Consider the following 25,842-nt stretch of genomic DNA (forward strand, 5'->3'; position numbering starts at 1 on the left):
CCTAGCAAACACTAGTTAAGCATGGAGTCTGCTATGTCCCACGCAGCACCTTTGATACACACCGTACCTCATTATAGTGACAAGATCGGCATCAGGCAAACTGGGCATTGAATAATTAAGCAACCTAAAGAATATCACCATGTTCCTGCCTCAAGCTTTCTTATCGCCCCATTACGCTGTACGCAATTCTCAGCGCAAACTGCTCCTACAGTGTTTGAGAAGCTTCAGGACTGCAGCAGATCATTTTGTTAAGATTACGCCCACTTCGCAAGCATTACAGATTATTCTGCAATCTACGTCGCCGCTAGCAATAACGATAAATGTTCAATGGCAAGTGTATAAAGGCAGACACGCCTCGCCACTTGTCAGTTGATCGATGGCTGACGCTTTTCTCGCTGCTATCAATGGTAGTGTCTTGTTGTAATCTGACTTTCCTTTTTATGTGGCCACAAGTTCGGTCCGAATAAACAGTTTATTATTCAACCTGCAGTCTGCTCCTTTCGTGCACTTCACGGTCCTGTGATATCTCGTGGAGGTGCTGTTCTTCCATGTACCGGATGTCTCCGTCAAGCCGTGAACCTAGCACAGGGCGCGAAAAAGGCACTGATGCCAGCCATGAACAACGAGCTAGCCGCTGGCAACAAGGTCTGCCACCGGAGTACAGGTTTTTGCCGGACAAGACTTGGAAGACGTTGACCACAGCGACAATGGCAGCGCCTATACCACATGCACCACTCTTGCTCTGGCAACCCAAAGAGCTGCCAACTTTCCGCGGATCTCCACTAGAAGACCCGGAAAGCTGGATTGAAAAGTTCGACCGCGTCGCCGCCTTCAATGACTGGACCAACGATGACAAGCTCCGGCATGTGTATTTCGCCTTAGAAGATGCTGCTTGGACCTGGTTTGATAATCAAGAGTGAAGCCTCACAATGTGGGATCTCTTTCGCGCCAGGTTCCTCACCACTGTCGCAAGTGTGGTCCGCAAGGAGAAGGCTGCCGCTCTCCTTGAAACGCCAAGACGCTGCCCCGTCACACTTTCGTTGCCAGACACCACCACCACCACCGACGTCCTACCGTTCGCCAGCGAGCCAGTGCAGCACGCCGAGGAAAACAGACGTTTGGCGTGCGCCTGACAACCGCCCGCTCTGCTATCTCTGCGGCGAGGCCGGGCGCACCTACCGCTATTGCCAGTACCGACAGATGGGTCTATGAGGCTTGGACATCAACACTCCGTGTCTACAACAGGGTGAACGACCCTATGACACTGCTGGCTACCTAGCGGGAGCGCTGTCATCACCCTGACAACCTTATCGTTCACCGTCGCCAGGCAGCTACGCTTCACCTCATTGGCAGTACACCCGCCCTGTTCTGGGCCGATCTTTGAGCCCTTACTCGGGAAACTAAGGGCAGCAACCGATATAGTTGCGGTTGCTGTAAGACGAAATACCGAAGATCCTCCACCAAAGACACCGCACCCTGAAGAAGGCGTCACGATGCAACGTGGAAGCAGCGCAGCAAATAGACGTAGCCGTGATCTGATGCCACGACCCAACCGCAATGCATGACGACGAACCAGCGACACCGACGTAATATTTGATGGCTACCTCATTGCTACTCTCGTAGATACTCGAGCCGACTATTCTGTCGTCAGTGGGTCTTTCGCGATGAAGTTGAAAGAAGTGAGGACTGCATGGCAAGGCCCTGAAATCCAGACTGCTGGAGGTCACTTAGTAATGCCGACTGGAGTCTGCACAGCAAGAGTCACCATCAATAACCAGACTAATCCTGCGAGCTATGTAATCTTACAAAATTGCTCCAGAGATGCGATAGTTGGAATAGACTTCCTAAGTCAACACGGCGCTATCATCCTCCTGAGGTCTTAGTCAATCACACTAACCTCAGAAAACACGCTGCCGACTCCTACAGTGCCAAGAAATCACACATTGAATGTGCTACAGGAGCAGGTCACCGTGCCGCCTTTCTCCAGCGTCGTAATGTTCATTGGCATTGAAAAAGTCGTAAACCTTGAAGGCATCATCGAGGGCAATCAGCACCATCTTCTATATCGGCAGATATATATCGCAAGAGGCATAGCTGAGCTGCGTGACGGCAAAGCAAAAGTGGTGCTGGCAAACTTCAGTCACGAATGCAGGCACCTCAACCATAGTACAACGGTTGCCTACGTCGACAAATTCGCGGAGGCCAGCAATTCATTCTCCCTCTTCGATGTTGCCGATGCTGCTTCAACAAATCGAGGTACCGAACCAGATTTTGATGTGAACCCGAGTCTTTCGAAGTGCAAGCAAGACCAGTTCATGTCCCTGCTCTTGCAATTTCAAGGACTGCTTCTCGTTATCATCGAGAGTTCAACAAACTCCAGTCGCAAAACATCGCATCATAACAGAAAAAAGTGCCCGACCAGTTTGACAAAGCCCATACTGAGTCTCGATGCAAGAACACAATGCCGTAAAGAACTAAGTTGACAAAATGCTACGCGACTACTACAGCATTCAGCCATCCAAGAGTCCATGGGCGTCAACCATGGTATTAGTGAAGAAGGACAAGACTACATTTTCGTGTCAATTACCGCTGCCTGAACAAAGTAACAAAAAAGGACATGTACCCTCTCCCACATATAGACGACACCCTGGACCCACTCCACAATGCGAAGTACTTTTCTTCGATAAACCTCAAAACAAGCTATTGGCGAATTGAGGTTGATGAGAGAGATAGAGAGAAAATGGTGGCTAAGGTACTCGGCTGCTGACCCGCAGGTTGCGGGTTCAAATCCCGGCTGCGGCGGCTGCATTTCCGATGGAGGCGGAAATGTCGTAGGCCCGTGTGCTCAGATTTGGGTGCACGTTAAAGAACCCCAGGTGGTCAAAATTTCCGGAGTCCTCCACTACGGCGTCTCTCATAATCATATAATAGTTTTGGGACGTTAAACCCTACAAATCAATCATTAGAGAGAAAATTACCTTCATCACACCAGACGGCCTCTTCGAGTTTAAGGTCATGTCATTTGAACTTTGCTCGACGCCTGCGACGTTCCAGCCTGTCGTTGACACCGTGCTGTCTGGATTGAAATGGCAGACTTGCCTCATGTATTTGGATGATGTCGTCCTGTTTTCCTCCAGCTTCGACAAGCATCTCCGGCACTTTGAAGCAGTACTTCAAGCTATGGACGCCTCTGGACTAACCCTAAAGCCAAAAAATGCCGCTTCGCGTCTGAGGAGCTCTTGTTCCTGGAACATGTGATTAGCAAGTCTGGAGTCTGTCCCGACCCAGGGAAAGCAGCCGCCATCGCTGATTTCCCACAGCCCACTGACAAGAAGGCTGTACGTGGATTCCTCAGATTGTGCGCCTATTTAGAGGTGTTTTGTCAAATGTCTTTCACACATTGCCGAGATGCTAACTCACCTCTCGAAAAGTAACGTCGAATTCAGCTGGGAAGCAACACAAGGGAGAGTATTTTGGAAACTTAAACGTCTCTGGACACCACTGATACTTGCGCATTTTGACAAATACTCCGAAACAGAGGTACACACTGACCCAAGCAGCATAGGACTTGTCGCCATCCTTGTGCAAAAGAATGACGGCGTGGAAGGGTTATCGGTCATGTTAGACGGTCTCTATCCAAGGCTGAAGAGAACTACTCCACTACAGAAAAGGAGTGCCTTGCCATCATTTGGGCAGCGGCAAAGTTCCACCTTGTTGAGGAAGAAGAGACAAGACGGCGGCGATGAGCCCGTGCCGAGATCACAGCTTCTATTTGGGACGCAGGCATAGGCGGAGTGGCCGCTGCAGCGTCCAGCCAGGCCAGGAGCTCAGCCATTCTGAATTCTTTGTGGCTCGCGCTTCAAGAGCCACGCAGCTTTCTTCTTTAGTGCAGCAGCTGGCCAAGACTGACGCGATGCTACGTAGGCTCCTCTCCTAGCACTTTGCGCGATTTCAAACATGTATAAAATAAAAATCGACAGAGATGGATACTATGTTACATGAACGGCAGTCTGTGGTTTGTCCGTGGGGAAGTCAGAGTTGTTACAGTGAAAAAGGTTGGGTGATTGCGAGGTCCTGCGGGCAGCACTAGGAGCCGCTGAGCGGGCGAGGTGCACGCCGAACAGATGTTGTATGTAGCGGTGATGCAACACGCTGATGCACTTGTGGCAACGGGCATCGACAACACCAGCGGTCGCTACTGAGAAGACAGCTCAGTGAGCGAGATGCGAGCTCTATGACCGCTCGTGTGGGAAGGCGTCACAAGTCGTGTGAGATCAGCGCAGGCACGAACGTTGGTGAAAAGTTAACGCTGTCTGAATGGGGTGCGGGCATGAGCACGCAGGCCGATTGTCCCTAGAACGGCATGTTGCAAGGAAAGCTCTGGAACGCACACTGTGGTCTTTGACGGTCTGTAAAGGAAGCGACAGGCAGGCACATTGGACAGAAATGACCTGGTGGTAGGAGCTCGTGATGCACCTGGATGGTACCGACACTGGCACATCTCTGTCGCCTGGACTTGAGCAGCACTCGTGATAACGACTCTGTCGTTGAAATTCATGTGGGGAGTGCTGATTTGGCTCAAGTTCTTCTGCACTGTCTTCAGAGGTGTTCGGCGGCAAGTCGTGCATCGCAGAAGGCTCAAGCTGTGCCAGGGCATGGTGCGGCGTGTATGTGAATATGAGAACACCTTTTTCAGCCGGCACAGGAGAACTTCAGTGTGGGACCGCGTGCTGACCGCATGCTTGCGTGGCCAGTGGATCATGACCAGGTCACTCGACCGCAGGCAGAACTGGAGCGTCGTCCGCAGTCATTGCCATGCTGACGGTAGCTTTGCTGCTGGCGTGGAAGACAGCTGGTACGGTTACGGGGCTACACGTGGTGTCAGCGAACAGGTGACAGGTAGCGCCGGTTAAGGCGATGTCTTGTTCACTGACGTGTCCACAGGCGCTGACCGGTCATCCAAAGGCCAATCTTCGGGCGCTGTACGCTGTGATACGTCAGTGGAGTTGGTGTTCGTTGGACAATCGCCTACCTGGTTGTTGTAGCGTAGCACTAGATGAGATGCGGTCAAGGGGAACCGCGAGGAAGGCTTTATCAGCGTAGATGAAGCAGCACTTTCCGTGTGGTTAGTCCCTTGTCGATGTTCAGCATTGTGAAACCGTAGGACGGTGTCCAGTTAGTCCGTCATATGGGCGTAGACTCCAAGAGAAATAGGTGAGGCGTCGTTTGAGGTCAGGTGGGAGAGCATACTCCAGGACCTCAAACATGAATTCTTGGAGCCAGATGCTGTTGAGCTTCAAGGCAGCCTCGAACTCTTGGAACCTTGACTCAATGCCGGTGGTGGGGAACGGTGGTAGAGGCAACGTTTATAGATACTTTTTCAGTTTCAGAACTCTCCGCTTTGCCTTCGGGGACCAGGCGGCCGGCTGCAGTTCCCGCCATCGTGGCGCTGCAGGCCAACTTTGTGCCAAGCGAACGAGGGTCGTCTGCTACAGCTAGGTGCGGTGCAGCTGGTGAGCAGCGTTTACACAACACCGCAACTTCTTGGTTTAGGCACGAGGAGTATAACGCAGAGCCTAAATGCATGTGTGGCATGTTTTCAGGTCCTTGGTGAAAATAATAGCTCGTGTAGCGTGGTGCTAGGCAAGTAGTTGCCGATTAAAGAGCCGTTTCGCCACCCTGTAGCTTCTTGTTCTTCCAGGTAGTAGAAACAATATTAGGAGCTTAGTTGTATTATAAACGTCTCACCGAAGCCACGATATCGCTGTGACTCATCTGGTTCCAGCTTAGTTGTTTAGAAGCTATTTCGAGTCTCAGCGTATGGATCTCTGACGCTGTGCACATTAACTTGTGCAGCAAAAAGCACCTCGGTTAGCCTTACCCTGAACTAAGTTGAAACCGAGCCATTGCTGTAAGGTATCAGTCACATTTAAAATTAAGTTGAAACCGAGACATTGCTGTAACGTATCAGCCACATTTAAAATCCCACTAAAACGACGCTATTTCTCTGTTCAACTGGGATTTAAACCAGTGTACTTTTTTCTTGTGAAGTGTTCAGATTTATAGGCGTGTGAGTGGATAATACTTAGGATCATAAAAAAATGGAAAGTTTGTGAAAATAGTAAAATATCAGTGTATTGACACAAAAACACTTGTCACTGTCACACACTTTGTAACCGCTAAAATGACACAAGACACACATACGTCGTTTAGTGCCAGTCGTTCCCAGACAATCCTTGTGATGAATATTTTTTAGCGGCGCACTTTCTCCTCCTTTCACTGTGCCAGTAGATGTATTCTGTGAATTCTGCGTTATAAAAGGTTATTACTGGAGGTTTTTCCGCCTCCTCAAGGACCGCCGAACTCTAGTTGGGAGGTAGTTGAAACACACTTTTTTTTTCAATCGCTCAGAAAAAGTGGAGTCCTCCGAAGGAGCGGGGACCACCTGCCGGCATTATTCTGGCAAATCGCAAGGCAGCAGCAGTTGGTTGTTGTACAGGTACCTTTTATTTTTCGGCTTCATTACAATTACACCGGGAAATTTGGAAATAATTAAGGAACTCCATCACTCCTCGTTGCCCATGCACCTTGGTCTGTTTGCACTTCTCTATTCATGATATGCCTATATGTCTTCAGGATGTTGCTTTTTCACACGTCTTTACCAGACTTTCCTATGGATCTTTCCCACTGCTGCAGTAACAGCGTGGGTCGGACGGTGGGAAGAAGTGGCTTTTTTAGGGGCTTTTCCTCTACCCTCTGGTGCACCAGGTCACAAAAGACATCGTTGTGATGTCTGCAGGGTCTGAGCTATGGCACATGGGATAGCAGCATCAGTAGAATTAAGCTCGTGCCCGATGCGTCCACACATACATTGCGTTAAAACTTCCTTGTGCCCTTGTGTTCGTTCAGCACGTCAGACCCCTGTTTCTTTTTTTTTTTTTTTAGAGCCCCTTCACAATGGAGACTAATATGCAGAAAGTAGTTTGAGGAAACGCTCTGTTACTCTTTTTTTTTTCTTATTTCAGCTTCACGGCCTACTACACAACTCCCTACTGGACATCTTGCCATCTGCAAGGTAAATACAACACGCTGTTTCAGAAATGCTGGGCTAAACAAATTTTTGTCGGTACCTTCTCCGACTCGACAGCTCGCTGCTCTCCCGCTTCACCGCCGAAGGAAAGAATAGAGCGTTAGCTCCTGTCGCTCTGTCGCACTTATGTTTACAATCTTGAGGTGAGCTTCACAACGAAAAGAAGTGAAAAAGGCATTTTTAAAGGATCATATGGTCTTGAAATTATTGTATAAAACTCACGTGTATAAAACTCACATACAGTATATTTACTTTTTTTTGAAAATTTATGTGCTCAGCAACCATATCACGGCCCCAATACTTCGTCTTTTGTTCACCTGGTAAATGTTACTCACAGTCGGAATATATTCCTACTTGCACTTCAAGCGTCAATGCTGCTGCCTTTTGGTTTTTTCTTGTGTACTGTAGAATTAACCTCATGCTCGATGCGTCCACACATGGCCGATGCTTAGATCGTATCCACGATTTCAACAATCTGAGAGTTTCCTACGTCGTGGATTTATGAGTATCTTCGTGACTGTAGGTGTCGAATTGTCCTCAGAAGACCGGGCAAGCATACCATGCGACGAAACAAACACACAGAAAAAAAAAGTGTGACCGAACATTGACATGGTACGCACAAAACTGCAGCGGCAGTGAAGCCAGCGGGAAGCAGCCCATTACTTGTCGCAAAGTTCGATTGCAGCGCCTTCACACTCCCTTGGAGCAAATCGCGCTTACCTCAAAAGGAGGAGTTCGAAAGCTGAAAAAGTATCTATAAACATTGGGTAGAGGCGGGTTGAAGTACGGCTGCAAGACGTGAGCTGGCTGGAACATGACCACGAAGCTCAGAGGCAGCAGCGCAGCGCCAGTCGCTTGTCCATTGGTCCGGGGCCACCATATGTTGAAGGAAAGAGAGATGAGACAGCGGTGATGAGCACGTGCTGAGGTCACAGCTTTTATTTTGGACGCCGGCGTAGACGGAGTCGCCGCTGCAATTCAGCCGTTCCAAATTCTTTGTGGCTCAGCCGTTCCGAATTCCTTCACGAGCCACGTGGCTTTCTTCTTTAGTGCAGCAGCTGGCCAAGACTGGTGTGACGCTACAGCCCCTACCTCTACGGCAGGCCTTTCAAAGTTGTGAGCAACAACCATGTCTTCTGTTGGCTAGCCGTTTGGGTTGCCTCGACGGTGAAGCCTCAGGGTTTAAGAATTCGACGGGACGGTCGTTTACAAGTCCGGAAGAAAACTTTTGACACGACTGCTTGCCTCAAGCCCCCATCGAACCACCCCTGCCCGACAACCTTGATTATGACAGCTTGTTAGGAACGACAACTGCCGACGACTTCGCTGAGCAACAGCGAGCTGACCCCGGACTCAGAAGCCTTGCGGAATACCTTGAGAGTAACAGTATGACTGTTCCGAATATTTTCAAGAGAGGACTGGAGTCTGCCTTTCGAGCCGACCACCTTCTCGTGGTTCCTTCAGCAGCGAGACAAGAATTACTGGAGGCCCTACATGATGACTCAACGGCTGGACACCTTGGTGTTTCCCGGACGCTCACAAGAATATAATAAAAGTACTACTGGCCACGACTTGCCACCGACGTCATTCATTATGTCAGGACCTGCCGCGACTGTCAGCGACGAAAGACACCGCCAACTAGGCCAGCTAGACTTCTCTAGCCCATCAAGCCACTTCGCCGGCTGTTCCAGCAAATTGGCGTGGACTTACTGGGGTCGTTTTCGACGTCAAATTCATGGAACAAATGGATCGTTGTAGCTTTTAACCACCTCACATGCTACGCCGAGACGAAGGCCCTGCTTAAAGGCAGTGCCTTTGAGGTAGCAAGATTTTTCGTCGAGAAAATCGTCAGGAGTCACGGAGCTCCACAGGTCCTCATTACTGACAGATGTACGGCCTTTACAGTGGACCTAACTCAGGTGATCCTGAGGTACAGCCAGACAAGTCACCGCCAGACCACTGCCTACCATCCACAGACCAACGGCCTGACTGAACGTCTTAATAAGACCATTGCTAATATACTGGCCATATATGTCGATATCAAGCACAACACGTGGGATGAAATCCTTCCGTACGTGACCTTCGAGTAAAATATGGCCGTCCAAGAAAGCACACAGATCACGCCGTACAAGTTGATCTATGGAAGGAGCCCGGCAACATCGCTCGATGCTATGCTTCCAAACCTCGCTGACGAACAGAACCTCGATGTCACTGCCTACCTTGAGCGCGCTGAAGTAGCTCGTCAACTTGCCCGCTTGCGCATCAAGAACCAGCAAGCGATCGACAGCCGTCGTTACAATCTTCGACAAAGCTTCGTGGAGTACCAGCCCGGGGACTGTGTCTGGGTATGGACGTCAATACGCCGGCGTGGGCTCAGTGAAAAATTTCTGTGACAGTAGTTCGGACCGTACAGAGTAGTTCAATGTCTCGGCCCACTTGACTACGAGGTTGTTTCCAGCGGCATCACGAACTCCCAACGGTGCTAGTGTGCTAGTGTGAAATGAGCATGCTGACAAAATAATTGTTTAAAACAGTATGAAGTTTAAAGCCCCAGTATCTGGGTGCTGCAGTTTTTTACTTTCACAACTCTAGCCGCCCTCACTGCCCCACATGGTGCTTGGCCTTTAATGACAAGCCACTATGCCAGGGCCATTAAGCCATACAGGATGAAATCTTTTAAGGGGAAATGAACCACTTTTTCAAGTAATCATCAACTCACCCTAATATCAGAGTTCAATGCCTCACAAATCAACTGCCACAAAAATTTCGAAGCGACCCGAGTTACATGGGATTGCTGCTCCTTTCAAGTGGTCTCTTCTCTCCTCCCAATGTGCGTTGACAGTTACATAGGAAGGGATGGCACAAAAGAAATAGCTAAGTAAGCACACATCATGATCTAGAGCACATGTGATCACTTTTACTTCTTGCGATTCTCATATGCATGAGTGCAACTCACTAGATTATGTTGGCACATTATGGAGAGCGGTGTCAGCACTTTATGGCAAGAAGCACGTCTGATCGAAACACCCCTCTTGATTTGTGTTATCTGTTGTTTTACAATATACAGCAGGGGTCTGAAAGTTCAAAGAAAGTGAGCAGAGGCATCTCTATGAAAAGAGGGCACTTGAGTAATTCACAACTTTGTACATCACTTTTAAACTCTCCTTGCTGCACACGGCTGCAAGGTTTGACTGAGGGGTTTATAGGAGTGTCTGTTATCCACAGAATGTCTTTTCACCATGCCTAAGGAATGTTTCTGACCTGTTTAATACTTGGATATAATCCTACAAAAATTTATGAACATAAAAAAAGCATGTACCAATAAATGTTAAAGCATTTCGGCTGCAAATAACACAAAAAATGTTGTTATTAAGAGAATAGTACAGTTGAACCCTGCTACAACCAAACTCATAGGGTGCGGAAAATATTTCATTGAAGCCAGAATTTAGTTGTAGTGAAATTGAAAAAATATAGCTGATCTGAGCTAGCAAAACAAAGGAACATTTATTCTTAAAATTAAAAAAAGTGTCCGCTGCTTCCTATTCGTTCCCAGCAGTGTCACGACGCGATTCACAGTCATGCATAGCGAGGCCATGGTGAAAACCATGCTGAAACAACGCTTACAACTGCTTTCGTGAAAGTACCAAACAGTTGCATTAACACGTTAACACCAGAAAGTACCAAACAGTTGCATTAACACGTTAACACGAGCAGCTGTCTGCCGTCGAAGTGTATCCGACAACACCGCAATGGAGGTAGGGTATCGTGGAGCGATGACTTTTGCCTTATTCTATGCCATTCTTATCATCCATCACTCGCGGCTAGTGGATTTGGTTAATAATACGGATGAACAGCCGCTCTGATTAGGTACCACACTGGCTAAGCGCGAAAAAGATAAGCATTGGAACCAGAAAAGGCATCGCTCCGCGTTTGCACCGAGTAGCTGCGTGAAGGAAACCATGAACTGAGCGACTGAGCTTCAGCGTCCGATTGTCTGCTGCTCGAAAGCAAGCCAGTGGCAAAAGCAGGGCCTGGCAAGGCAGTCTCATTGCCATCGCTATCGAGCAATGGCTACGCCCATGCTTGCTGAACAGCGGCGGTTTCTGGTGGTATCAACGCATGTTTTAGACTTCGTCGAAGTATTTTCAGGTTCTGAAAATGCATCATAATGTTAAAGATTGGGTTTCCTGTATAGCAATAAATATCTGAACCTGGAATTGCATTGTGAAATTTCGTTGAAGCGGGACGGCAGGAAAAAAAAGTGTTCATTGTGGCGACAACAATTTATGCATTGACTTTTATGGACTGCTGACAGGAAACCGTGAATTTTTCGTTGTAGCGGAAATTTTGTTGAAGCGGTGTTCGTTATAGCAGGGTACGACTGTATTGGCAAAAGTTATGAAAAGTCGGATCTTCATTGTACTACCATGATAAACTGAAGTTTGACTACATTTGTCACTGACACCCAGCAATCAATCTCTTTCAAACAAGTTCGGTACATCACCGACATAGCAAGCACGACCAACTTTCATCTGCACGCACACTCTGTCCAGATCCTCTAGTAAAAGAAGAACTTTTTCTTCAGTTTCTGTGTAAAGACTGGTGTGAGAAGTGTTCTTGTATTTTTCAGATGCAAGTCGCACACACATGAGTACACACACAAAGTCTGGCAGTTCATAGACATGAAGCAGTGTGCAATACATGCTATTTTTGCATTTGAAAAAACAGTTTCTCGTTTTTTTTGTGCACCTATAGTTACTTGTTTCTAGATGTTCTCCATGCACCATGATTCACTGGAACCTCACCAGTTGTGTCGGCACATAGCCTAATTTTTCTAAAAAGGCACTCCTTTCACTCCCTTTCACTGTGTTGCACACAACACATTTTCCCATAGGGCGTGTGTCCACAATTCTTGGAGGTGATGTGGTCATCAAGGGATGGCAGGTTGTTCTGACCCCTGTGGAAAGATCAAGGGTGCTCACAAGTTTCTTCAGTTGAATTTTCATCACAAAGCGTTCAGAAATTTGTGATGGCACACCATTAGCATCGCTAATTAGCTTCAGAAGGGTGTCATTGCCAGATTCAAAGACAAATGCAGAGTGAGACCACAGTGGGCCCAGCTCTGCTACACTTTTCGGAAGGTGGAGAGCACATTAAACGACATGGCACCTGCGCCATACAAAGGCTCCATCTTCAGAGCAAAATCGGACAGTCTGTCCATCGCTGCCCCGACTTCATCTCTGCTGATTTGATCCTTCAGAAAAAGGTAGAGCGATTATGCTAGCAGGAACATGTGACTGTGATACGGGCGTGGCAAGATGCCACCCAGGTGTGGGGCGGCGTTGAAAAGGGCCCACCACCTCCATTCACTTGCCTTCCACAAGCCTCTTTCTTTAATGCTTCGTGGTAGTCTCGTGAACCACCGCGGTGGCTTTACATAAGTGAGCCTGTGGTCCAACTTGCGTATATTTTCTGGCTGCCCAATATAGGATGGAGAGCCGGGCGAGCCAAACCATATGTCGGCAAGTTGCTTGGCCACGCCTTCTTGCACATTGTGCATATAATCAGGGCACACAGACCACACCAAATCAAACCCTGGCAGCCGGGCAAGTGGTGAAAACCCTTTGATGCCATGCGATGGTTCACCCGACTCCAGGGATTCCTCCATGTCCCTTCGAAAGGTAGCATCCGTCCTTGGTTATGGCTCGTGGCTATCTTTCAAAATTGGATATTTCAGTGACCCTGTAAATAAAGAAAACATAAAATACGCCTTTCAAGAAAGTTGTAACATGACACTGTTTGCCAAAGGTGTACAAGAATTAAAAGTCAGAAGCGTTGCCCAATAGTGAGCATACAAAATATATATATTTACATTTATGTTTGAGTCCGACTGCTCATCAAGTGCTTGATTATATATTTATATAAGATTACAAGCATAGTTAAAAGTATGCTTTGTTTTGAATGCTTAATGCACTGAAATACTTGTTAGTAGATTTCATAAATGTTACCACTGTTGCTCGTCATTAGCAAAAGGTAAAACCTCACTGTATGCATTGAAATATCTGCATGTCAGAAACTTGGAAAACTTTTGCTTGGACACACTAAACTGAACTCTTGCTTGAACAGATGTGATACTCACCAGAGATATAAACACCCTTGTGGCGACAAAAGCTGCAGCCGTAATACCCATTGAATTGCTTCATGTTGAGTACTGCAGCCCGGGCAGGCGCATCGACGCAGCAGCAAACCACACTGACTTTGTATGATAACTTGAGACCGTTGCAGTCCCACTTTATAGCCCCAACTTTACTGATATTTTGAATGAATAGCTCCAAAAAGGGTGCCGTTTTGGATGCCCTTTCCCAAAGTAGAGGCCACAAAGTAGTATGTCGCTTCAGCACAGTGTTACTGGAAGTTCATTTACTGAATGGGCCACAACGATCATTTGCTGCACTTGAATGCCCTTGCTCCGTCAACGTTGAAAGTCACCGTCAAGTCAGACCATGACGCTTCCTTCATCTGGTTTTTGCACAACTTGCCATCAGTTATGTCGGTTAGGTCTGTTTCATGAGCACGTGACTGCTTTTTTCGTAGAGCAGCTAACAGCCCTTTTGCAACACTGTTGCTAGAAAGGAGCACCTCCATTTGTTTTTTTCGCATCAATCATGGTAAAGTGATTTTCTGAGGTATTCAAGGCTGTGCACTGTGGACACACGAAGTCACTCTCACTAGGATTGGGTACGATCGATCTACATTCTTTACAGTAGTAATGGTGTTTGACTGTACGAACCAGCCACAATTTTCATGTTTTTCTGAGCAGGTGCTTGGATGTTGGCAGAATTTGCTTTCTCCAAAAAAGGTTTATCACCCCCACCAGTTTTTCCATATTGGTCCAGTTCAGTCCCGCAGATGTACTGTACGCCATCAGGATAATCATTGCTTCTCTGACGTTTAGGTCAGAGTTCGGCAAGCGTTCATCAGAAAGCAAGCGGCAAAACTCATCTTCATCCTGCTCACGATCTGTGTCGCTATCGACATGGCGGTCGCTCATGCCTGCATCGTCGCAAGCCGAATTTGTAGTTTGGTGGGAATCGCTTGAAAGCGAGCTTTCTTTGCAGCCGTAGGTGTCGCCGGGATCAGGATTTTCATCGCTGCCACCATGTGCATCAATGAGACTTCGTGTGTCGAGCGTCGCTACTCCAGAACCCCCGTTACCAGCTGAAGTTTGAGGAGCATTATTGCTAGAGCATGGCTCGCCGGCAGATAGTGCCTCGGCCGCTTTTTGATATAGGCTCGTTGTCTGCGGTACTACATAATGTGATCCAGGCTCCTAATAGCGCTTCCTCTTTTTTGATCGAAGCTGGGGTTGACTTGAATTTATCTTTCGTCAAGCTGTACGCGAACTTCAAATAACGCGCTTCATGGTGTCCACGCACACTGAGGCCACGATGAACAATCTATGTGGGTCCAAAATGCATTGACAGAGGTAGGGTACACCCTAAATGAAGCTTCACATTCACACCTTGCTTGCCTTGCCTTGAAGATGGTGCACGCGGTGCCGTCAACTAGTATAAAACATGCAGCGAGACTGCCATGAGGCCGTGATGTCGATGAGACCAACGCATTAGCAGTGTGGGCCGACGCAAACGACACCTGGCGACACTACTTGTTTGTTTTACAATAGTATTTACTGTGATTATAAAAAATATAAAATATATTTTTAACAATCAATTTTCTGGCATGTGTTAAATTTTAAAAACTAAATTGAGTTACTTTAATTCAAAATTAACTTTGTTTCGATCATAGAGTTTGTTTCAATGAAGTTGAAAAGACCCATTAAGGACACCACCATCGCCATTGTGATCGCAGTGCACGTTTTTTTTTTTTGTGTTCTGTGTTGTTTTGTAGCGCACGTGTACGCCGGCGATATGTTTGCATACGTTCGTTTCCGCGACGATAATCAAAAGCGGATAGTTCCAATCGCTTCTTGTAAGGATCTAGAACCTACAGATACTGCCGATTTCAATGCTCGTGATACAGAGTTTTGTAGGAAGATGACACGCACTGCGGCCACTACCATGCTCAAGTGATTAGGCTTTATGGTGAGTGTGCCTATTCTTTTCCACATTCAAAAATAAAAAGGAGGAAGTAGTCAGTCTGAAGTTACCCACTGATCATTTTTTTAGGAGTTGAGGACGATGCTCGAAAAGCTACGGAAAAACGAACATCTATCCCTCAGAGACCAGACAGTAACTCCTCTGAAAGCTGCAGTTCAGATGAAGTGGAGGATCCGTCGTTTGAAGAAGTAGGTTCAATTGTTCACGTGCAGCCGATGTGCTACCTACCGGCGTAATTATTACCGAGAGCCAGCTTTGATATGGACCTGCCGAGTCGCACACGGAGCAGCGATGCTCTAATGTATACGCACGTGCGCCGGTGCAATCATATTTACCCTTGCTGGTGGTGATAAAGTTGCAATATGTCGAATAGCTACTTATGTTATTCTTATAACGAAGTATGAGTGCCGCTTCGCCACTTTTTTTCGTACAATTGACTGGTTTAGATAACATTGGCTAGTGCGGATGGGATGCACGACAATGTGTGCGCCTTGTTTTTACATAAAAACAAGCCATAAGCTGTGAAAATAATTCGAATTAAGTTATTTTGAAATCCCTCTCAATTCAAATATTTCCGTGATCCTCTATTTTTCAATGTAAGTCTGAACGAACAACTAGAAGCGGCGGTCAGCACCAGTTCAATTAATTCTATAACTTTGGGTGCCTTGTACGCACCAATTCCCGATTTCGCCGCAAACAGGTGGAAACAACTGCTCTTAATAGTCAAAGGCAATGCCACATAGAGATACTAATGAGTGGCAGCTGAATTCAGCACTCCAGTCTCGATCGCTACTTCCAGCAAAAAAAAGAGAAAGGTCTCGTGGTCAACCAAAACGTGTGCCTACGGGAAAAAAAAAGTGTTTCACTGCAATAAAGCAGTGGCAGTGACGCGTTGGCAGCATGTCGCACATTTCTCACTACGTCAGCGCATCGATGTGCTGACCCATTCTTCTGGGATTGTAAAGAAATTTAATGAAGGACAGTTTGGCGGAATTCGCGATGTATACGAACCTCCAAATGCCGGTTTCTCCAGCAATTTGTGCACTTGCACTGCTGGCAGAGTTCTTGCTTGCAACGCCTACTTTGAAATTTAGCGCGAAAGCTTTAATGGTCATGCTTTTCAGCCAAAACATATCGCCAATTCCGACACACTGGCCATCGTTAAATTCTTTGTTTTACCAGGAATAATTGGTGAATAGTCAGATCAATGACATGCTGACGCAGCGAGGAGCAGGTGACTTGTTGCCCGCTTGTCATTCCTGTATTGCAGTGAAACACTGTTACATGTGTAGATTAACGGATGGCCAAGTGGTACTGACTGCCGTGAACAGTAGGCCATTAGGCCCGCGAAGAACATGAGAACATGTTGAGCCCTTTGCCTAGAACGAACTGATTTTATTGTTTCTGAAACGGCCACCCCCCGCTGTGCCAGGCTTGCACAGCTCAACACAACTATCAGCGCCGCGTGGAGGCGCTGCATTTGAGCCAACATTGTAACACTCCTCCCCTCTTAAGAGGATGACTACGGGGAGTACATATTCACTGGTTTCCTAGTCCTCGTGCCACATCGCAACTTCGGCGTGCTAGGCGCAGGCACGACAGAGTCACTGTTCACATGCACACCACTGTTGAGCGCAGTCCTGTCGGTCTCCGTGGCACAGCTACTCCCAGAGAAGCTAGTTCCAGGTAGCTGTTCCTGATGAGGCACTTCTGGAACAGCTTGTGCATGGAGAAGCGGTGGCTCCAACTGTGGTGGAGCTGCAGCGATAGCAGTTTCAGGAGAGGCCAATGTTACTGTCTGCACAAGGCGCAAATGGTCGCTGTGTCGGTTTTCCAAGGTTCCATCTTCAAAACGGACACTGGCTGATGACAAAGTGATGTCCACAACACTAGCAGGCACCCAGAGTGTACCTCTGTGAAAGTTTCGCATGTACAGGTCATCACTTGGCTGCAGTGATGGAGCCTGCCGGGACCCTCTGTCAGCATACAACTTCTGCTTGAGTTGCTTTAGGAATACAGATGCCTGCAGGCTTGGCCTGAGGACATCCTTCACTTCACTTTATTTTCCCTAAAGACCTCGCAGGGAGGTACTACATAAGGGGTGGTGTTAACATAATAGTGGCTACATAAAAAACTAGTTACACACATTTACAAGATAGTGGCTACGATGCACGTACAGGATAGTGGCTACAATACATTTATTGAGACATACCAAGTTTTATTTTTTTAGAAAATGAGGATAAGCAGATGGTTTCGACGATATTGCGGGGCAGGCCGTTCCAGTCAGCTGATGATCGACATAAGAAAGATTCAGAAAAAGTCCATTGTAGCTGCAGGGACGAGTAACTTGTAAATGGTGCCGTGTGGGCAGAGATGTGCGCAGTGGCGGGTCCAGAATATATGGGGCATGATGAAGTGAGCTGTGGAAAAACTTGTGAAAAAGGAATAATGAATCGATGTGGCGCCGGGACGATAGCGTGTTTTAGCCAGACTGAATTTTTAGTTGTGATACGCTGGTATAATAAGAATATGACGATTGAATGAACCTTACTGCGCAGTTATGAATGGCTTCTAGGGCTTTGATAAGGTATGTTTGATGAGGTGACCAGATAGGAGAAGCGTATTCTAGCTTCGGGAGGACGAGTGACTTATATGCTAGAAATTTTACATGACGTGGTGCATGGCGGAGATGGCGTTTTAGGAATCCAAGGGTTTAGTTGGCCGAGGCCGTAACGCATGTTATATGAGGTGACCAATTTAAGTTATGTGAAAAAGGGATACCGAGGTACTTAAATGTACTTACTCTTTCTAATTAAGTGTTAGCAATAGTGTAGGGTGTGTATAATGGCTGTAGGCGGCGGGTGAAACTTATTACCTTGCATTTGCTGGGGTTCAGGGTCATCAACCATTCGTAGCACCAATCTTGAACATTGTTAAGATCGTCTTGTAAAAGAGAGTGATCGGAATTGTTAGTGATTGGACGGTAGATACAATCGTCATCGAACATTAAAATTTGAGAGGCAACATGTAGAGGGAGGTCATTAATATAAGTAAGAAATAGCAGTGGACTCAAGACGCTACCTTGCGGTACGCCAGATGTTACAGGAAGGGGGCCGGAAATGGAATTATTGACATGTACTGACTGCGATCGACTAGCAAGGAATTCATCAATATAATGGAAAATGTCGGGATGCAGGTTCAACTGTGAGAGTTTAAGTAATAGCTGTTGGTGGGGTAACTTATCAAATGCTTTTGCATAATCAAGAAAAATGGCATTGACCTGTTTGTTAATATTGAGGTTGATATGTAAGTCATGGATGAACATGGCAAGTTGCGTTTCACATGAGAGGCCCTTGTGGAATCCATGTTGAGATGTGTTAAAAAAGTTTTTGGTGTCAAGAAACTGCATGATATGTGTGTATATGACGTGCTCTATTATTTTGCAGGGTATACTGGTCAGGGAAATTGGTCGGTAGTAAAGAGGAGATGTTTTGATGCCTGATTTATAAATTGGAACGATCTGCCCTTCTTTCCAGGCGAGAGGGCTACTACCGGAAGAAAGAGACTGCAAGAAGATTAATCTGAGATAGGCTGCGCAGATGTTCTTGGTGTTTTTTAACACTTTCGGATTGATATCATCTGCCCCAGATGAAGGTGAAAGTTTAAGCTTTTCAATTATGGGCATTATTCCTTTCTCGCTGAAGTGGATTGCTGACATAACATCCTGGACAGGGGGTGGGGTACAGGTAGAGGAGCATCAGGTTTGGTGGTGAATACAGATGAAAAAGCAAGATTAAATACCTCAGCACATTTTTGTTCAGGAATCGTAATGTCATTATGGTCGGTAATGATAACGGTAGAAGGTGGCTTGGGATTCAAAATTTGCCAGAATTTTTCAGGGTTGCTTTGCAGTACACAAGGTAAGGTATCGTAAAAGAAGGAGTGCTTGTCACGACGCATAACTGATAAGTAAACTTTCTCAGCTACGTAATAATTTTCCCAGGCCACAGCACAATGTTTCTTCCTTGCCAAGAGGAAAAGGCGTTTTTTATTTTTTTCTAGAGATTTTAGTTTCCTGGTGAGCGAAGTATTGTTGTGGTTGGCTTGTACCGATATAACTGGAATATGGTTAGTAGCAAGCTCAGTAAACTTTTGTTGGAAGATCAACCAGTTTTCTTGTAGTGTGTGACAATGAAAATTGGTACAGAAAGTCGGGTAATCAGCAATAAGCTCATTGTCTATGGCATCTTAGTTACGTTTATCATATAAGCGTATTGTTTTATTCCACGATTCTTGTCTTGGCAAGGTAAAGCTGAATACTGTGTGGATTATTTTATGGTCGCTAATTTCACAGAGGTAGGACATTGAAGAGAGGCTATTTGGGCTATTGGTTAGTATCAGATCTAAAACTCTGGCCGAATCCTGCATGACGCGTATTGGTTGCAACACAAGCTGACTTAAATTGAAGTTAAAGCAGAGATCTAGGAACTCGTTATCATTATCGCTCAGTGATGAAGGTGGATTTCCAGCCCAGTTTGTGAGAGAAGTTGAAGTTCCTGAAGAATAATACCTGAGCGTTAGTATATTTTGTCGTGAGTCTGTCCAGGACGCAGCTAAGCATCTCAGTAAAGCCTGTATCTGTTCTCGGTGGGCGGTAGCATACACCAAGTAAGATGGTATGAAGAGGGGAGCGAAAGAGTAGCCATATTATTTCAAGGTCACTGGGCGTATGAACACTGGTGCAAGGCAAGGTATTACTGACGGCAGTGAGCACACCACCGCCTCTAGAGTACTGGCGATCTTGGCAGAAAACCTGACAGCCGGGTAGGTCATCAAGTACAGCACGAAGGTTGTGAAGGTGCTCAGCATCATTTTCGCCAGTCACAAGAACGTCATCAAAATAGACTGCCACATGGGACAGTCCCCTGAGCAAGTTCTCCATCTCGCGCTGAATTATGGCAGGAGCAGATGAGATGCCAAAAGGCAACCGGGTGTACTGAAATAACCCCATATGCGTTGAAATGGTGATGTACTCCCTAGAGGCCTCGTCAAGGACAACTTGCTGGTACGCATCTCGCAAAAACCAGCAAGCACAGTCCACAGGTCCTCGATCCTTGCAATGGGGTACTGCTCCACTATTGCCACCGGGTTTATGGTGACACCAAGGTCTCCACAGATTCTTATGCGTCCATCTCTTTTGGGCACAGGAACAATAGGTGCAGCCCACTTTACTGTCTTGACTGGAACAAGAATGGAATCTCTTCTTAGTCTATGGATTTCTTCAGTTACTCCATCTGTCAAGGCGTACGACAGTGGACGTGGCTTGAAGAACCGAGGCGGAGCACCTGAAGGAGTATGTAGAGAAGCTTTAGCACCCTTGAATGTACCCAGGCCTTCTTCAAACACTTCGGCATAGTCTTGGACTAGGTGTTTGATGTCTGAAAGTGTGTGAATCTTCATTTCAACGTCGTAAACGCCGATGCCCAGCTCATGCATCCAGTTGCGTCCAAGAAGATTGGGCGATCCGTCTCGGGTCAGAAAAATAGGTAGGTCGGCCTCTCTGTCATGAAACTTCACCCTGACGTCGGCTTTGCCCTGAACCTTTTTTAGTTCCCCGGAATAGCTTTGCAGAAGCACTTGTCACGGCTGCGCAGGAACCGAAGGCAAAAGCGAAGAAGACGCAACTTGGCCATGACAGAGACACTTGCCCCTGTGTCCACTGCCATGCGGAACGGCTTGCCGCAAATGCCAACAGTGACGGTGAAAGGCAAAGGTGGCGTGGCGTAGTCGACCGGCCACATGTCAAAAACTTCGTACGATGAAGTGATAGCGGCGTCATGTTTGCGCACAGTATTAACACGATGACGGTTACTCGACGACGAACTGCAGGCCGAGAACAAACGAGCCTTAGTAGGGCTGTTACTTCGGGCTTGGCTGTCTCTTCGTCTTTAATTGCACACATTCACCTTATGACCTCGCTTGTGGCAGTAATTGCAGATTGTCTTCATATGCTTGCATTTTGATGCAAGATGTCCGTCCCTGCAGCGGTAGCAGGTTACGCCCCCAGAACCTGACGAGACATGGTGAGTCAAGAAAGCGCTGCTTGTGTTCATTTGCGCTATCTCACCTGCGTCCCTTTTTGCTGCTTCTATTGCCAGGACCGTCTGCACGGCGTCATCGAAGGTGGGGTCCGGTTTTCCCAGAAGTCGTGTCTGAACATCCACGATGTTTATGCCACACACGATGCAGTTGCAAAGCATGTTTTCGAGTTCAGCTCAAAAGCTGCTCGGACAGTGCTCGGACAGGCTTTTTAGTGCTGCGATAAAATTGCTGACGGATTCTTCTTCTGCGCGAACCGCGAGTTGAAACGGAAATGCTGCACGACGGCAGAGGGCTTCGGACAATATTGGCTTCCAAGAACTTGAAGAATCTCGTCCAGCGTCTTGTCACTGGGCTTGGTGGGCTTGACCAAATTGCGGAGCAAAGCAACGTTTTCAACGTGCCCGCAGCAGCTGATGAACACGGCAGTACGCCTGTCTGGGGCGACATCATTCGCCAGGAAAAATGCTTGGAGCCGGTCCACGTAACAGGGCCAGTCGTCTCCTCCTCTCTCAAACGGCTCGAGGTTGCCGAAACTTGGCATGGTGAACAGATGGCAGAGCGGTGCGGGAACGAATACTTACATGAAACTTCCTTTCATCCTCGTTGCCAGTTGTTACATGTGTAGATTATCGGATGGCCAGTCAGTACTGACTACCGTGAACAGCAGGCCATCAGGCCCGTGAGGAACATGAGAACATGTTGAGCCCTTTGCCTAGAACGAACTGACTTCATTGTTTCCAAAACGACCACCTCCCGCTGTGCCAGGCTTCTCAGCTCAACACAACTATCAGCGCCGTGTGGGGGCGCTGCACTTGAGCCAACATTGTAACAAGCACGTATTGTTTTCTGCTAGCGTGCATTTTTGTTGACCACGCCTGCATTTTTTTTTCTTTCTGGTGGCAGCGGCGAAGCCCTCGATTCCTTCGTGTTTGCGGCAAAATTAAGACTAAGCATTGCAGAAAAACATAACCGTTGAAAGCGCAAGCTAGCGAGCGCAGTAAAGGATCATCCCTCATTGCTTTGAAGAATAGCAAGTTCCTTGCATCCCATTGATTGTATGTTCTGTTAATCCAAAACCCACTTAATTCGAAGATTCTCACGGTGGCAGTGATTTTGAATTAACGAGGTTTTACTGTATCTTGGTTTGGCTATGCATTTGCAGAAAACACGACATCAAGCTACTGTTCAACAGAAAAAGAAGGTTGTTGACAAACACTTCAAAAAAAAAGGAATCAGGACCTCCTGTTTGGTGATGTTGGCAAAGAGAAGACGGAGGCAGAACATCTCAAAGAAAATATTAGTTTGCTCAGGGCTGAAAACGCCAAGCTATTGGAGCGCATTAGGATACTTGAAAAGGCTCTTTGCAACAAAATTTTCAAAACAGGTTTGGTTATTTCCTTATAAATTATTGTCATGCACTGTTGCTACTGTTGTATACATAACTAGGTTGCAGTTTTCTTATATTGATCATTTAATTTTGCTGTAAAGCAGAATGCAGTCTACTGTAATTACTCGAATCTAACGCGCACCTTTTTTCCGGTTAAGCAAGTTCATAAATCGCATGCACGTTAGAATCGAGTACGAACAAAAAAATTATGGTCAATCTATTGCCATCAGCAAATCCAAAATGGCCGCCCCCTACATGTGTCGGCATGGCGCGTCGGCCATTTCTGCCTATGTGTTTCCCATGTGCGGCACTTCGTACGTGTGCTGAGGAGTTCGTCATCTAGTAGTGCATTAGCATCGACGGCGTGGAAGGGCCGACTCCAAAAACTCGAGTGCACCACGATGCCGCTTTTAAAAGAAAAGTCATCGCGTGTGCTTAAACGGACGGAAATCGGGCCGCATCGCGGTCGTTCGGAGTCCCCAAAACGTGCGTGTGGGACCGGCGGAAACAAAAGCAAAAGATTGTCGACAGCAAAGCTTCACGCAAAGGCTTCAGTGGACCACAGCAGGGTCGGTTTCCGCAAATTAAAAAGCTGCTCGGCGAGTATGTGCTTGAGCAGCGAGCGGCACAGCGGCCCGTGACGACAGAACTGCTCCAAATGCGGGCTATGCAATTAGTCCTAAAAAAAGGTCTAATGCGGAGCCAGTTTAAAGCAAGCAGGTGCTGGCTAACTAACTTTATGAAGAGGAAAGGCTTTTCCCTCCGAAGGGGAACATGCACATGCGAAAAGTTTTGCGGAGGAATACGATGAAAAACTTTGAAAGTTTTTGAAAACGATGAAAGTTTTCAGAGGTTCGTCCTAAACTTGCGGCGCAACAACGGCTACCTGCTTGGGCAAATCGGGAATGCCGATCAGACACCTCTTTACTTCGACATGCCTGGCACCACAACCGTCGAGAAGAAAGGGGCGAAGCAAGTTCATGTGCTGACATCGGTCCACGGTAAAACTACAGTGACGGCAATGCTCTGTTACACGTCAGAGGAGCACAATCTTCGCCCGTGCCTCATATTGAAATGGAAGACGCTCACGAAAGGAGTCGTTTTTTCGAGTGGTGTGATCATGCGGGCCAGCGAGAAAAATGGGTGCGCGTTGCAATTGATGTCTTACGTTTTTTTTTTTTTTCGCGGTGGAAATCGGGTGCCCGTTACAATCGAGGGCGCGGTAGAATCGAGTAAATACGGTAAGCTTATATCTCAAACTTGGCAGTGATGCACACATTATTCTAATCACTTGTGAGTATGCTTTTTCATACTGTCGCAGCATGGTGTACGGTAGTGTACATTAAAGAACACATGGTCAAACTTTCTGAAGCCCTCAACTTCGGTGTCCCTGATAATCGTATCATGACTTAGAAACGTAACACCCAGCCTATTATTCTACTTTCACATGGTATCTCTTCTGCATGCAATATTTGTCATGTTATTAGGCCTTGCTAGCTTGCACACCCTTGTCGATTCAGTCAGACCTAGGATGCAATTGTAATGAGGGTGCGATACGGTTCCTTTTTCTGCATGCTCTGCTTTTTTATTACAGAAAAAAAGCTTGTGCTTTGCGAGTGTTGCAGCCACACACCGACATCATTAAAAGAAGCTGCACCTTTGCCACTATCGTGCACTGCTACCGTGCAACCACCATGTACCGCCGCCGTCCTGCCACCAGAAACTACAGCCGTGCGGCCGCCACATACTTCCACCGTGCAGCCACCACGCACCGCCACTATGACCAGGGGCAGCAGTGAAGTTTTTGATCACCAGCGAGTGGTCTTCGCAAGTGTGAGAGAGGACAATGACCAGCTGCCAGGGCAAATTATCAATTATGTGCCCACTGACGGAGAGGTATTGTAAAACTCTGTGTGCAAGCTTTGTCATAAGGGTGTCTGCAGTAATGAGGGAATGTGTATTGACATATTGTTAGTGTATACATTATCTTAAATTTGTTTTGTAGGTGCAAATGGACAGAGGAATCGCCATATTCGAGGGCGTTTATTGCCATCTCATGAGCACGAAAAGTAAAACTCTGTTTGTGTGTGAGGCGGCTGTGGCCATTTTTTCAACGGCAGGCCTAGTCGGCTGTTCCGTCAGTGGTGCAGCCTCCAACCTTACTAAAGGAAAGGTGAGAACTTCCTTGGACAAGGAAAAGTACACTGTGCTTTCTGGTAGGTAAAATTTCCCAGTTTGCCCAAAATTTATGAAAGTGATTGGCTGCATGCTTGTGCATGTCAGTAAATTCATTTGAGGCTCCACGTGTTGTAACTACTAAGGCTTCAAGCCTCGTATTTTTGCCTATTGGAGTTGGGTGCTAATATGCTAAAATCAATAAAATTAAAATATAAAGACAGCAATATTACTCGTACTTATTTGTCATATTTACTCTTTTGTTTTGACGTAATTGTCACTAAATAAGTGTCTATAATATGCTTCGTTTTTGATCATGCAGATTTCTTCAGTCATTACTTGATGAACTCGGTGCCAATTGGAGAGGTGGACGGAAAGATGAAGATCCTGAACAAGGTGCTCGCCAACAATATTAACGACCTCATGAAATCCAAAAATTTATTTATCAAGCATAAAATAAAAGATTTTGTCTTATTTTTGTGTTCATTTTCATTGTCCGTCTTGCTCGCTCTAATGCAGTGGCGAACCCACCAGTCGGCTAAGCACCAATGCCCTTGTGAGCTTCTACTATATAGGTTGGGGCACCTATATACTGGTGCACCTAGAGACTGGTGCACTTATGAACTGGTACACCAATAGACTGGTACAGCTGTCAATAACCTGATAGCCTATCAGTTTTTCTATCACAATTTTTGCTAGGGATACAGTGTTCAGGAAGCTTCAAGAATGCAGCAGATCATTTTGTGAAGATTGCGCCCATTTCACGAGCACTTCAGGTTATTCTGGAACCTACACTGCTGCTAGCGATAACGCTAGAATGTTCGATGGCAAGCGTATAAATGCCGACACGCTTCGTCGCTTGTCAGTTTATCAATAGCCAACGCTCTGCTCGCCACTTTCAGTGCCAGTGTCTTGCTGCAATCTGACCTTCCTTTTATGTGGCCGCAAGTTCAGTCCAAATGAACAGTTTA

General features: G+C 46.8%; 1 protein-coding gene across 10 annotated transcripts in view; it reads left to right on the forward strand.

Moving 5' to 3' along the window:
* Positions 1–25,345, forward strand: part of LOC119180778 (uncharacterized) — a 37,096-nt gene extending 11,751 nt beyond the window's left edge. For 7 of the 10 annotated variants that reach the window (XM_075875947.1, XM_075875941.1, XM_075875943.1 and 4 more), the window contains 2 exons: positions 7,026–7,075; positions 18,744–18,861. In XM_075875947.1, coding sequence (XP_075732062.1) covers positions 7,026–7,075; positions 18,744–18,792 — 99 coding nt within the window. In that variant the 3' untranslated portion in view covers positions 18,793–18,861. Of the gene's footprint in view, positions 1–7,025; positions 7,076–18,743; positions 18,862–24,290; positions 24,593–24,701 lie in introns of those variants that run through there. The other 3 variants (XM_075875940.1, XM_075875939.1, XM_075875949.1) reach the window with 3 other exon arrangements.
* The last annotated feature ends 497 nt before the right edge of the window (positions 25,346–25,842 follow it).

This window comes from Rhipicephalus microplus, chromosome 10 (genome assembly GCF_043290135.1).
Source record: "Rhipicephalus microplus isolate Deutch F79 chromosome 10, USDA_Rmic, whole genome shotgun sequence".
Classification (NCBI taxonomy): domain Eukaryota; kingdom Metazoa; phylum Arthropoda; class Arachnida; order Ixodida; family Ixodidae; genus Rhipicephalus; species Rhipicephalus microplus.